Genomic DNA, 15402 nt, shown 5'->3' on the forward strand with positions numbered 1-15402 from the left:
GGATGGTGGCATGAATGACGATAATTCATAAGATATTTTAGTCAAAGTGCTGAACTTATGAACATTATATGAAGACAATAATCGCATTATTTTATGAATTCATTTTTTAAATAATCAAATTTCCCAAAAATCAGTGAATTTTAATTTTTGTAAATTCAAACATCACTTCCCGCCCATTCACTCCAGCCATCTATCCAAACTTCCAACTACCAAATTCCCTTGCACAACAACAGTTCCCTTTTCCAAACGCACCCGTCCACAATCCGTCACAAAAGCCATTCTTCTCTGTTGACTGTCCATTCATCTCCATGTCGCTTGCGTCACGGCGCGTCACTGCCCGACATTGTCCATCGGCCCGAGCCAGTCGACCAGGCTCCAGTACACTTCGTACAACGCATCGCGACGTACGCAAAATCGCTTTCGCGCGACATTTCAGATCCTCGCATTCGTCGTCGTCGTAAAAAGTGAGTGAAAATGGCGTCCGAAATGCCAGCCGACAGCGAGCTGGTAAGTAAATTTTCAATAATTTTCGTGTTTATCTTGAATTTTTCATTGTGATTTTCCTGGAATAATATGGACAAGATATTGTGACGTGATTGCCGACTAGTTTCATGGTAGAAAAGTGTCAGTTTATAGTGAGAAATTGCGAAAACAGATCGAAGTAAACACAGCGCAATTGTCAATTGGAAGTTGAGTGTGCAGCGGAATTTTTCGAGATTGGAGTCGTAGGAGATGCGAATGGAGAATGAAATGTGTAATTTATGAATGTTGCAATGGAGGTATACGCTTTTCATTGGTTCTGGTTATCTCCGAGACGGTGGATACAGTGAAATTCGGGCAGTTTCCGGTGAGGCGAGTTCTCGGGAAAGCTCCAGCTTTGTGTTTACAGTCGACCGCAACTTGTGTACAGGAATTTTCTCGGTTAATATGTGCCCGTATTCCGGGCGAATTGCGTTCTAATTTTGCGACGAATGAATGGCAGACGTTTTCCAGAAGCTGGGTTGCCGGGGAGCGCCTTCTCGCCATGATTTCTCGCTGTTTTTCCCAGACTTCGTCGTTCACGCACTCCGAGCTCTAGTAATTTTCCAGGTCAACAGTTGCCCATTGAGCGTGGCGTGAAGTACGTCTTGGCTAGTTCCAGCGTTCACTACATCCCAACAAAATGCCCAAGCGGGGAAAGCGTAGTGGAGCCCCGCTGGATCTTCAGCCCGAATATCGCCAGTGCTTGACGACTGTTCGCATGTTACCGCTCTCCTGCCGCCGCCTGCATCAGGTCCACGCTCTCGTAATCACTCCGAAGATGTAAATAATGATTTGTGAATGAAAACATGCGAATGACAACTCCACCCGGCCCACTCCACTTGCTCGGCGATTCCTACCTGTTGCGCCTCATTTTTTCTCGCAGTGCAAGTGTGTTCTCGGTTCTTCCCAGGAAGGCGTCGTGGACGTGGGTCACAGGCTGCGCCCCATCCAGGCATGTCCGCCAAGCTGGGAAGAGCCCTTGGCTCACTTCCGAGGAATAAACGCTTCGTGGAATCGGGTGCCAACCGCGATGATGACACCGAATTTCTCGTGTACTCTGCGGTCTGCCGCCACCACCTCATCGCCGTTTCTTCACACGAGCGATGACACCATCCTCCCGCTTTCGGAGGAATTCCGCGTTACATAGACTCGTGACGTTGCAGCCGCGGCCCCAGTCAGTCCAAGGTGTATGTGCTGTTGTCATTCGACTTAATTAGAAAGACTCGTCCCGGTCGCTTTTCGCTTTCGTGGGCCGGCAGTGAGCCAATCAGCCGCGGAAGCGACTTCTTACTGGAATGGAATCTCAGCGACGATTAGGTGACAAATTCGAGCTCCAAAAATTGGCATTCCGGCGGTGGGACCATGCTGGTTGCGGAACTGAGCGGCCCAAGTGGTTGCTTTCCGGCATATTAGCTGGTTGGCCTTGACCCTCCCAAACTCCCTCGCAGCGGGTCAGTCAACCCATCCCATTGACTCATCGGTGGTGCGCGGTGGAGGCCGGTGTGTCGTCGATGCGGGGAATGTCAGTTTATCAAAAGGCATGCACTTCCTCGAGGCGTTCCGCTGCTCGCAATCTTTGAACAGTATCTCCGGGGCCGGCGGTGATTCAGTTCACAGCCGCAATCTGCCCCACGGGGAAATGCAAAATAATTGCTGGCTCGGCGACTATTTGTTCGCTGGCTGCCCGCTTGCTCGACTTTTGATGCCGGTGGACATGCAGGCGAACACGCTCAGACACTTGTCAGGCGGCGAAAGCAATAAATTCATTTTATTGCCGTCACTGCCAATGTTGGATCTAGTTCCGATGACAAAAGTTTTCGGATGCAATCAAGTGCATGGTGCGTTGCAGCGGCCAGAGATGCCACAACTTTTACAAGGGCGGATTTTTAAGGGAGTTCAGAAGGAGAGGAAAATGTATACATGCCAGATTGAAGGAAGGTTGTCTACTTTGCTACTGCTAAATGATTCTAAACTCCTTGAGCTTCCGGGAAATTAATAGATCTAAAAATTATGCAAAATGCAGTGTTGTCTTTCCCATTTTTCTCGAGGAGAACAGTCGTGAATAAAAGTGGAATTCGTCAATAAAAGACATTTTTTTATGAAAAACGAAATATTGAAATCTAAACTCGTAGATGTCGAATCGTCTTCGCTATCATCATCATCAACGGTGCAACAACTGGTATCCGGTCTAGGCCTGACGTAGTACGGAACTCCAGACACCCCGGTTTTGCGCCCAGGTCCACCAATTCAATATCTCTAAAAGCTGTCTGTCGTTCATACCTACGCCATCGCTTCATCCCAGACAGGGTCTGCCTCGTCTTCTTTTCCTACCTTAAATGTTGCCCTTACAGACTTTTCAGGCTGGATCATCTTCATCGGTATTGATTACCGCAACCTGTTGAGCCGGATTTAGGCTCATAGATTTCGTCGTTATGTAGGCTACGGAATCGTCCATCCTCATGTTGGGGGCCAAAAATTCTTCGGAGGATTCTTCTCTTGAATGCGGCCAAGAGGAGTTCGCAATTTTTCTTGCTAAGAACCCACGTTTCCAATGATGTTCTGAGCGTATAAGGCTATCCGGCCTAGCAAACATTGAGGAGAATATCTTATAGATGGTACTCTGCAACGTGCCACCTCTATAATTGCTGCACTGTGTGATATCTCCCTTTTTATGTATGAGACAGATAATGCCTCTTTGCCAGTCGTCAGGCATTGATTTGCTGTCCCACACATTGGACACAAGTTGATAAACCACTTGATGTAATTGGTCGCCTCCATATTTAACCAACTCGGCTGTAATTCCATCAGCTCCTGGCGACTTATGATTTTTAAGCCAATGAATTGTACGGACTGTTTCTTCTATACTTGGTGGTGGCAGTATTTGTCCGTCGTCTTCAGTTGGGAGGACCTTCAACTCTGTTCTGGTTGTCCAGTAGTTCATCAAAGTACTCAACCCATCGCTCCAATATGCCGATTCAGTCGGAAATCAGACTTCCCTCTTTGTCTCGGCTGGATGAACATCGAGGTGTGTAAGGCTTCATCATGCTGACTTGTTGGTAAAACTTTCGCGCCTGGTGCGGTTGCTCCCTGCACTTTTCAAGTCCACAGACCTGTTGGTTCTCCCAGGCTTCCTTTTTCCGTCTTTGAAGTGGCTTCTCCTTTCGACGAAGTTCGTGATAAGTCTCCGCGCGTCTTTTGAGAATGCAACATTACTCGGTATGTAGCATTCTTCCGTTCCGCAGCTAGCTTATATTCATCATTGTTTAGGATAGGTGAGGCAGCGTCTGATGAGTTGCCTCTGCCCTGGACGAAATCGTTAGTCCCTATTTTTACATTCATCGTCAAACCAGCCGTTCCGATTCTTTTTGCGGCTGGGGTATGTTTGTGGCCGTATTTATGATAACGTTCTTCAGGTGATTGTTGATACTTCATCTCCAGGATCTCTGTTGACTGCGGTTATTGCGGTATCCATTTCCCCCTTATAGGTGTTACGGAGGACTATGTTGTGGATGCCGTCAGTGTTATGTCTCACCTGATTGTCAGAAGGGATTTTGGGTGGTATTGTTATTCGAGCTCGGAGCATCATGCCAACGAGATAGTGATCCGAGTTGATATTGAGGGATTATCCACGCTCTGTTCTATGAGATGCTGGAGGAAGGTGGGGGAATGCACGATTCTCTGACTGAGTGCTCTGCACTTCGGTGACGAACGATGCCGATTACAAAATTTCCTTGTGTAATGTGGGATGCAGTGTTGGCGGAAGCGGAAAAAATATGGCATCAAGAAATGTGACGAAAAGATACTAAATGGTAAATGGAGCAAACCATTGAGATGTGCTGTTTATGACCCTGCAGTTCGAGCAAATCATACAGATGGAGGCATATAGAGTTGGCATGAACATTATAACCATTCTCGGGCCGAAAAGGAAGTACACTTAGGGTCGTTGTCCTGCTGGAAGATAAACGGTTGTTGTATGCCTAAGGTGGCCTTTGTAACAAATTAAGACACAAAACAAAATATACTTCTTTTTCATGTTTTGATCGATAAATACCAATCTGGTTTTATGTGGCTTGCGGTCATGATTACCTTTACTGGAATAAAGACCTAAATCGTCTCGATACCTTCAGGCGCCTTATATCAGATATGTGAGACATCTTACTAGTTCTCGATAGGGGCCTCTTCCAATAAACCAAACCACAATTGTACAATGCGGTGCACCAAAGGAGACTTCCCTATAGTGGAGAAGGAAGCTTTCTACGAGTAATTAGACGCAGTTTAGGGGAGGTTTCCTAAAGGTGGCATTGTGATCGTGATGGGCGATTTGAATGCCAAGATGGGCTCTAACGACATCTCGCTCAGACATGTGATGGGGAAGCAGGTCTTGGCGACCGTAATGATAATGGTAGATTTCTGCAGTTTCAATTCCCTCATCATTGGTCACCCATTGTTCGATTATGCCTGGCCTGGCTCAGCAGGGTTTCAACTGGCCGACACCCAACGAGCAATCAGATGTACCACTTTGCGATCAGCAATAGATTTGGGAGTTGTCCTCTGGATGTGTGTAACAAGAGAGGCGCTGACATTGGCTCCCGAATGGATCACTATCTTGTGTCCGCTTCTTCTCACAAGGAGGGAGAACTATCCTGCTGATCGGACGCTGGTTGATTACGGAATCGTGGAAGCGGATCGATGAGCGGAAGGGGTTGAAAGCTCTATTGTCCGCTGCGATTGATGGCGAGCGTGGAATGCTCGAAACTTGATACCGAGCAAAATCCCGGATAGTTCAGAATAGTGTGTGCCATGGCAAAAGATAATTTGCTCTTGGGTTGGTGAGACAAGACGAAGATGTGAAAGAAGGGCGTTAACGGTAGACTTCTCATCCATGATGATGAGCAACTGAAGAGGTGGAAAAAACACTTCACTAGGGTTCTTAACCGTGAGGCTAGTCATCGTAACATGCGGATCCTCGAAGCAGAAAAGAAGTCATTTGGACCATTATTGCACTCAAACGGAGTAAAGTCGCAGCTTGACGGTCTCCCCGCAGAGTTATTTATCCTGGAACGCATCAAGGAAGAAGAAGTTTGACAGATAGCAGGCTGATTTCCGCTCGTGATCCTCCTGCGTTGAGCACATCAACGCCTTACGGATCACTTTGGAACAATGCGCGAAGTTTAAATCTTCGTTGCACCTGCTCTTCATCGATTTCGAGGGAGCTTTCGATATCGTGAACAGTGTATCTGTCGTGCTTCACACAGTAGGAGTATTCCGAAAAAACTAATAGCTTTGAGGTCCAAAATGAAGTCCGCCAGGGTTGCATTGTGTCACGGATACTATTTCCTCTTGTTATTGGTGACATTTTTCATACTACTTTGTTCGGAAGACATGGAGGAATCAATGGATGATGACAGGGAGGCAAGAGAGTTGGAATGAAGATAAACACCAACAAAACCAGCCACCACCAACTAGTTTGAGGGGCCATCTCTCCCTCCCTATCTATGCCAATGGGCATCTGGGAAGCGTGGTTTCTGTCGACGGTGACAACGAACTGGATATTGCCCAACGCATTAACGGCGCCAGATCCGCTTTCGCTGCCTTGTCTAAAATTTGCAAATATGTACAGATATCTCAACGCCATGATCAAGTTGAAACTCTTCTGTGTCAGTGCTCTTTCTGTGTTGCTATATTGGAGTAGCAGATGGAAAGTGAATCCCACTCTTTCTCAAAAGCTTCAAGCCTCCGTTAACACCTGTCTGCATAGTATCATCGGCGTACGCTGGCCTGATACTATCATAAACGAAGAACTTGATTGGCGCACAGGTCTGCCACCCATACGCAGTATGATCCGAAGACGAAAGTGGACAATTGCATTGCTGGATACGCCATGCAGTGCAACCTATTCTCTTAAGATGGTGACACTAAGCACTTTGCGGAGACTACTAGAGGAGGAGTACGGACATCTCGGACAGTCCTAGGGAGAGCTGAAGCTCATTTCAGTAAACCAATTACCTTTTAATTTCTTCTTGGTCATGTCGCCATATTGCGTTACAAACGGCTGTAAGTAAAGCACAGTTCAAGACTCCTTCAAAATATACATATATAGCCGCTTAAATCGGCATTTCTTTTCGAATATATGCGAACGTCTTGTGGAGTGGTCCCTTTTAATAGAAGCGGATGTGGATGAGGACTTAAGCTAAAAGAATGATCTGGTGCTTTTCCAGTTTTGAAATGGGTCTTGATTCGTTTCACGATGATAGGGCCGACGAGATTAGGCAGGCACATTACTCAGTGCGAATGGGCGGCAAGAAATTTTAATGCTTGTCCGCAGTAGTAAATAGAATAGTAGAAATAGAACCGAATGATGCATTTCATGAAAGAGAAGAGGATGTGTGAAATTCGTTCCGTTCCGTTGACTAAATATCAACCAATCCAGTTTATAGACCGGAGAGCAAATTACCTGGGGTAACGCTGGAATAGAATCAAAGTTGGAACAAATGTTAGCAACATTTTATTGATTGGTTTATCCATCGAGGGTATTTTTTGCAGTGAAAAAGAGAGAGAGAAATACGAAATTCTTGTTGCATGATGAAGAGGAGGGTGGGATCTATCCAGTTGTGGCCTATGAGTTTCTCTGCTGCTCTATAATCAGTCACTGATTATACTAAAAGCAACAAAGGATTACCTGCCAATGAGATCGTTCTCTAAGCGGCTAATATCGGTTAGTTAGTGCTCAACAATCTATAAATATTCGAGGTTTCGCTCCGACCGTGGTAAACTGTTTCTATTGTTCGCTAGTCTTTGATTATTTCAACTCAAGCCACAAAGGGCACGGCTACGATACACCTCTCTTTCTCTGCACACAGTTCTATCATTTGCCCATCTTTTGATCAATTTGTTATATCGAGACCTTAACTAATACCCAATAATTCGCACAATTACATCTCTAAATCCTTCCAAAGATATTTCAAGTTTTGATCTCCCTATTATATTTATGTTTAGAACCTTGTATAGTTTGACGATATATGTGCTGATGTTATTGATTTAATCAATGCATATTAAATTGGTGATCCCAGGGTAGCAAAGAAAAATGAGATGTAGTTGTAGAACCTAATTTTCATACTTGCTTTACTCACGGGCTCGGGGGAAATAAAGTATTTTCAGACATAAGGTGTGTCCTTGGAAGTGTTTTACCACCAAATTATGCAGTCAATTTCCGAAATTTGAATTGATCTGATACTTCCATGGGAAGGTGATTCCTTTTGCGTTGATCTGAACTGGAGAACCATTGCCCATCCCCAGACCATTCTCAAAAATGTACTCTAGAAGCGGTCCTTCACTCTTTTCATATCGATTTCTAAATTGATCTTTTCTTGTCTACCAAATGCAGAGTTAACTTCGTTCCTAAACACCTGATGTGAGCTACTGTTACAAAGAGTTACGCCAAACTAAATGATTTACGATTTATTGTGAAGTTAGAGTTATTACCGAAGTTCACTTTATTTTCTCTGTTTTAATGAAATGCTGCAATACATAAACTTCTACTTGAATCCACTTTCTGTCATACCGGGAAACTCAAACAATAAAGTTCTAACGTTAGAGTAATTTTTGTGATTGATGTTTTCCAGGAGCTAGAACTTTCATTATGCTGGATCAATTGGTCGTAATTCATAAAATACAAATAAATACAGCGAACAATTTTCTTGCTACGATCTTAAAAGGCTAAGAACTTTTCTAAGTAATAAAAAGGAGTAACGAGTAATAAAACTGAAAGAGTGTAATCAGAAAAGTTCAAGTAAAAAGAAGGAACATCTAGAAACTTTCGTAACACTTAACCTCAAGAAATGTAGATGCTCGGCATATGTGTCAAGCCGTTGAGTCGAAAGTAGGGTGAAAAGAGGGTTATTAGGAAGTTATAATAAATGGATCTACATTAATGGCAGAATAACTTGAATGTTGATACAATTTTCAATTAATCTGAGTACCTACATATTTTTCGAAGAAACGAGATCGCTTTGAATTTATATTGTCCATTTTATTACACGTCGCTTTCCATCTTTCAGGCATAATCGTTTCTGTCCATTAAAAACTGCAATTTGATATCATCGCTAAATTTTCCGGGCCAAGAGCTCTGTAATGATTCAATCCATCGATAAATTTATAGTGAAATTATTAATCCACTTCTAAAATGCCGTTTGAGGACTAATATGAAAGGAGGCATTCCTAGGACTAAATAGGGCGTCAGAATACTTAATTTTATACGGCAATGTTTTCTTCCGATTCAGTCGCAACTTATTCTTTTCATCAGTTGGAAGGAAGGAAGTTATGTATGTCTCCTGTTTACTCTTTTGTGGAGTATAGGGCATCCACACAGTCTCAGTTTGTTCTCAGAGTGTCCGACTACCAACTAAAGACCCCCTGTCATCAGAGAACTAGCCTTGAACTGTTTGACACATTATTTCGGGCCAGCCCTACCGGCTTAGAAAGTCTTTAAGTCAGGCAGTTCCTTTCACTAACGGGATGGGAGGGGAGGAACGGAGTTGCTGATTCAAGGAATCGCTTGCTATCCGCTCCCTCTATCGGTCGAACTCATTCTTCTTCGCAACACGAAGAACCCGAACGTAATGGGCAATACGACTCCATCTGCCAGCGCTCCTCAGTATCTTTCTGATAAGGTTGTCTGGACAAAACCCCCCTGTATCTGCATAAAGAAAAAAAAAACCTATCCCACCTTTTACAAGAGAAAAAGGTGTGTTCGGCGCTGTCCGCCATTCCATTGCAGAGTACACAATCAAGAGATTTCGCATTCTCAATTTTGTGCAGGTAAGACTGAAAACCTCCATGCCCACTTAGAAGTTAAGCTAGAAGGTAAGATAGTACTCAATCTAACCATGCTTTCGGTTCAGCCAGGGATCTTAATTGGTGCTGAGCCACGTAGTTCATCTACTTCTTCACTCATTTTACTAAGAGAATTGCCACTCAGCTAGTGTGCGTTGGTGTTCTTCAAAAACAACCACCCCCTTTAAATCTTTGCCTTTGTAGGTGAAGATGACTTTACGTTTTTTAGCAATGATGGGAACTTGGATCACTCCCGCGGTCCTCATCACGGCCGGTTCTGAGACATTGTGATAAGCCCACACCACTGGCAAAGCTCCCCGTCTCTACACTTGGGTAAGGCGCTTACGATACATCTGCTGCTGCTAAGTGCATCAGTCCATTTCTTCCCACCATAGAGAGGAACAGACAACATTCGCCGTTAATCGACTAAAGGTCCAAGCTGTTGCTTTGATTTACTCAGAAAAGTTCCTCTTCAAGTTAAATCAATTCGCCTATCGATATGGGACGCAGGATCAGGATTCTCTTTGTGGTCAAGATGACTACTTCAGTTTTACCCGGCGTAAGGCTGAAACCATGAGCAGTCATCCACTCGCTTACCCGTCGCATCAATATGCCAAGTTTGCTTTGCGCCTGTTCAACAGTGCATTCCGCAACAAGTGCAGCAAAGTCGTTTGTATAACCGACCAGGCGCTCCAAAGGTCCAGTCCTAGTATGGATCGTTGTCCTAATCCCGACGTGATCTCCATCCTCCCGTGGCTCGGAACACCAGTTTGTAAACTTCTGCCGGCATACCATCTGGGCCTGGTGCCTTCTTATTTTTCATGGTTTCACGGTTTATCTTCGAGCTCTTTCAGGTGAAAAATGCGATCCATCTGATCGGTACTAAGTATGCAGGGTTTCTGCAGAGCACCGATTTTCCGGATGACAAGTTTATAGCCAAGTTCTCGCGGGGTCCCCACTTACCTACTTGACTAAATTCTGCCAGTCCTTTTGGATGATCTATACTCTGCATTTATAGCGCATGCAACTTATGACACTCCTTCCATCGGTCGGTAACTTCTGCCGTCCACCAGTACATAGAAGGCTTGCCCCGGCTGGAGGCACCTCGGAGGCATGAAAGTTTACCAGGCTGTAGTTACGAACTTCATCACTGAATTTGCGACAGGGTCGGCTGCAACGCTATCACCCACCCGAAGTGCTCTTCAACTCGACCCTGCCTTTTCCAAGAGCTTCGACAAATCTCTCGATATTCACCTTCGCGACGTTCCACGTGCAGTGAGAGTGCTGGGTTGTTGCACGCCGACAAATAGCGTCAACCACTTCGAACGCGATTTACTCGTGGTAATTTTCCGCGAAGTCTTCTAGAACTTGTCACTTGTCCACCGATGGTGCCAGAGATTTCGTCACAAAAGTTACGTTAGGGATGCTTCCTTCGCAGCCGAAACGTTGGCCCATCCCGACGAACTGGCCCCGCTGTGAACGAGACAAAAGCTGAAGAAAAAGAGGAAGAAGATTACAAATAGTGCCCAATGTGGGGCATGAAGCCACGACCCTGAGATTAAGAGTGTCATGCTCTATCAACTGTGTTAGTCGGGCTGTTCCCAATACTTCGTCTCTGGTCAATTTTTCGACTTAAAATCGTGATTTCGTTTTCATTTTCTCTCTTTAGGAGGAAGGAAAGGATGAGCATGTGGCATTTGGTTGGATACCGGAGATCGCAGCTAGGTGCTGGGTTCGGCCATCCCCAATGGAGCATTCTCATCTCGTTCACGGATTCCAGACAAAGTAGATTGAATTCTCGAGTTTCCCTTTTTGTGTTTTGCTTATTTATTCTCTTATTCTGTGGGGGTAACTACTCGATTTGTGTTTCTGCATTGATAAGCACTGTGGACCGGAGTTTTCCTGTGCATATATTGTAATAAAATTTCGAAATTAGGATGGTTTTTCGGCATCTATGAGTTTTGCGGTAGATTTGGGGATGGTTTCGGGAGGGTAGTGTCCTCAAATTTCTGTTGAAAGAACTTTAATTTTTTTTTTCATTTAGTTGAGCATAGGCTGTTAATCTCAGGGTCGCACGTTGGGCGCCATTTGTAATGACTTATGTTCATACAAGTTCTCGAATCCAACCCGTGTCACGCATATAGCGGACAGACGTTAACCCAGATGGCAACGGTACGGGTATGGTACGGGTCGAGATGCTATGAATCTGGGTTCTTGTCTCGGTATTGCTCGCTGATTATCATGTAGGATGTGGATCATGTTAGTCGCACCTGAGCGCTTCCTAGTTCCACCCTGAAGACTGAACACCGCCCAAAATCAGCAGTGTGTACAACGCTTTCATCAGACATTACACGATCCTTGCAGAGAACTCAATTCTAGTTTTTTTTCTAGATCTTCCTTTGGCAGCCTACCTGATCGCATCTATGGCGCTGGCGCTGTCCTCCTGTCGGCTCCGTGACAAGTTGGGGACGAGTGTCCATAGTTTAGACACTTGTAATACTTGGTGGGGGTTATCTGTTTTTATTTTCAGGCTGCGAAGGAGTTCCTCGCATGTTGCTCGGCGAGAAGTAATACCTTTCAGCGCAATCGGTTGCCTCTGGACATTCTCGTTTTATGACCTCTTCCACTTCGATCATTTATGTGAAATAGTCAAGATCTCGGATTTGTAGAGAGCACATAGGCCCTAGACTAGAAACGAGAGCTTCGCAAAACGTACTCTTGTTAGTTGTTCTGGGACTTAATTCAACCGAATCTACCTGCTCAGGTCTAGCGACTTTAACTGGTTTTTTTTTTTGCGGAACAGGAGCACTGCCGGATACTGGAGTTGCCGCCCCCTTATCGACAGCCGCGTTACTTTGCAAGGATTCTTTTTTATTTTGTCGTTCCGGTATCATCAGGTGTTTCAGCCTGCTTTTCCTTTTTCGCTAGGTGCCGCGGTGAGCGACGCATTTTCATGATGTGTACCCTGGGGAAGAAAGCCCCTATCCCAGTTCCCTGAGGCCTGACCTACGCTTAGCTGATTCGGGACTCGTTCGGAGCAACGCGATCTACTAATACCGCTTCAATGCACACTACCTGACTAGGGTCTTGAAGGGGCTGGCTCCCGATAAACCACGCAACTACCATCTTGGTAGAGCTAAGTTCACATCACCCCATCAATGTTGGCAGAGAGCTGTCGACGGCTCCTAGGACTTCTAATGTATCCCGATTGTAAGCGGTTCGCTCTTCACCGAGAGGTTTTCTCAACGTTATTACCTAAGGTGCCGGTTAGAGGGTGAGAACTACTCATTCCACTCCCCGTATCGTGGCGACCCGTTAAAGATCGCAGGCAATAGTTTGATTCCCCTTTTAAATAGGCTCATAATCATGTCAAAAACGTCTGCAAAAAACCGCAAGTACTTCATTTCCAACCTGATACGGTTCGTTGTTCAAGTAAGGACGGAGTTGTCGAGGATTTAGCTCTTAAACGACCTTTGCTCAATTGCCAAACTCAACACCACACCAGATTCGATCTGAATCAGAGGATTAGTGCCAAGGCTGGGTTCGTACTAACAACATATGTAAACACACATCGGATCCAGCTCCCATAATGCAATAAATTTCACATAAAAAAGGGAACATGATTTGGTGAATTTCACCAGAAAAAAACCCAATACATCTCCGACCAAGGACATGGATCACTCACAACTATGCTTCGCTTGTCTCATTGCCAGTTTAATAACATTTCTCCATTTACTATTTGAGTCCTCACTTCCGTTCTGTTTGGGTGGTTCAGTTACATCCATTTAATCGCACGCCCATTCATTAATTGGAATTGAGTGAGTCACTCAAAGGCACAGCAGACATTCTGTCTATGTAGCTCATGGAACTTGCTCAAGTAAATTGAGCAATTTTTTTTTGTTTCTGCGCGTGTATATGTAGAGCTAGAAAAAAATTCAAATTGAATGTCAACAAACGAGTGTGGTATGAAGAATTTGTTGGGAATTAATGAGATTATTAACCTTTGGGTGTGAGAGATGTTTGGTTGCGTTTATTAGTTAATTTGATTTGTAGTTCGAGGTGTTGGGAAATTAGCTATGAGCTATGAAATTGTAATCAATGAATTGTAAAGAGGAGATTTTCAAGTCATTATTCGATAATTGTTATCCTGTTTTTTAAGGTTTTGTGTCTAACAAAACATTATTGAAATCGATCTACTGTCTGTCGCACGAATTAAGGCTACAACATAGAGCATGATTCTACCAAGTTTGGTGGAAATCGCACTATTACTAATGAATTTAGATTAGGCCAAAGTTGTCGCAAATTAAAGGCTTTGAATGTCAGTATCAGGCGAAAGTGTGTATTCTCAAATAATCTTTGCATATATTACGTGCTACATCACAATGGGACAAATGCTCGCTCAGATGTTTTTATAAAATAAATACACAAAGCCTTTCATATCTGAAGCATCCAGCTTCCGGTCTTCCGACTTTCTTATCAAACATAAAAAATACGTATTGGCAGAAATAATGAAAAAATCAATAAGGACTTGGTTCTTATTGTCAACCCCAAGCTCTTTAAATATGAGGTTTATTTGGTCGTATGGGGTGCTAATTGCACTGCACATCATAGCATTTTCTATATGAGTACATCTTGCTGGGGCTTACTAATGTGAAATAGACAAGGCAAAATCATTTATCATAACAATCGAATTTGACAATCTATCAAGGAATCATTGATATCTTTTCTCATTCGTGTTACATTGAAACCTTTCTTTGGTTAGGGTATTTGGCATGAATTGATACTTCTTCAGGGTGTAAAGAATCTTGATCGTGATAACACTGACAACGAACATTTTTAAGCTTGTCCTGGCGGCCGAATAGATGGATAGATATCAGTGATCGCTCCGAACAGCCCATTAGCGTTGTGGTGTTCAGTTTTACATAGTGTCCGTACCGCGCTCTGGCTGGACTCTGCCTGAGCGTTTCTCCCTTTTCTCCGCAATTTCGAAAATGCGAATTATAAGGTATGCCGAATCTAGCCGCATTGTCCCCTGTTGACTAATATATGCGATTGAGCTCTTCTAGCTCGAAAGTTCTGACAATCGGGCCTTATTATTTTCAACCAGATTCTCCTTGACTTAGCGCCGGTGGTGAGCCTTCGCCATCTGTAGTGAGTCAGCGGCAAATAGTACGAGGAGATTCTGCTCTTCACACCTGCCAGCGATACGCAAATTGCGTCCACCAAGGGACTGTCAAGCGCGAAATCTCTCCTGGCCAATCCGAGAGCCTGTCCTGTCATTTCGGTGATCGGAAACAAAGGAATGTACCTCCCAGACTGTTCAACACGTCCCTGCATTGCCCCACCAGCCGGAATGAATACAAAGTGCTAATGACCGCAGAATGTCTGTTGCGCTATGGACTCGAATCATGCCCTAGCCGTCGACAGGCCTCTAGTACCTCCGCTTATTTGGTCACATGTGGCCGGTCTTCTACCCTGCCCTGGTTGGAAAGCCAGCAACAAAATTCCTCTTGAAACTCCCATTGCGTGTGGCATAGGACATTGGGATTACTAAAAGTTCTCAAGGTATATCATCCAGGACATTACAATGGTCGTAGGAATTCGTTGTACAACATCCGGACGCACGGCGTCGGACAGCTGTTCACGATTTACAGTATTTAATATTTAAATTTAGGGAGAGGGGGTCTAGGAGTACATTGACGGCATCCGTCGGGCAGAACTTCTGAGCCCCAGTGGTAACGGCGCGTGCTGTTCTTTGAATCCAATTAAACTCGGTTCTATTGTATTGTATTTTTTGCTCACCGCCGACCACCACGGTAGAACCGTACGTTGGCATGGGACGAACTACGGCTATGTACATCTAAAAAATCATCCTCGGTCGGAGACTCAATTTCCTTAGGAAGGTCCTCTTGCGGAGGTAGAAGGCTGTATAGGCCTTCTTAACTATTAGTTCTATTCTTGGTTTCCAACTTAACTTAAGATTCAGCCAGGAATTTGCCATTCAAGGAAAGTGCTAGTCTTTATCCATTTGCCACGTAAAATGAAACT

The 15402-nt window shown here is 44.4% G+C and overlaps 1 protein-coding gene across 2 annotated transcripts in view; it reads left to right on the forward strand.

Annotated features, from left to right (window-relative positions):
• Positions 1-339: 339 nt before the first annotated feature.
• Positions 340-15402, forward strand: part of LOC119656146 (tyrosine-protein phosphatase non-receptor type 9) — a 213595-nt gene continuing 198532 nt past the window's right edge. The window contains exon 1 of one of the 2 annotated variants that reach the window (XM_038062481.1): positions 340-507. In XM_038062481.1, the coding sequence (XP_037918409.1) occupies positions 475-507 (33 nt within the window). In that variant the 5' untranslated portion in view covers positions 340-474. The remainder of the gene's footprint in view (positions 508-15402) is intronic. The other variant, XM_038062479.1, reaches the window with a different exon arrangement.

This window comes from Hermetia illucens, chromosome 4 (genome assembly GCF_905115235.1).
Source record: "Hermetia illucens chromosome 4, iHerIll2.2.curated.20191125, whole genome shotgun sequence".
Lineage (NCBI taxonomy): Eukaryota > Metazoa > Arthropoda > Insecta > Diptera > Stratiomyidae > Hermetia > Hermetia illucens.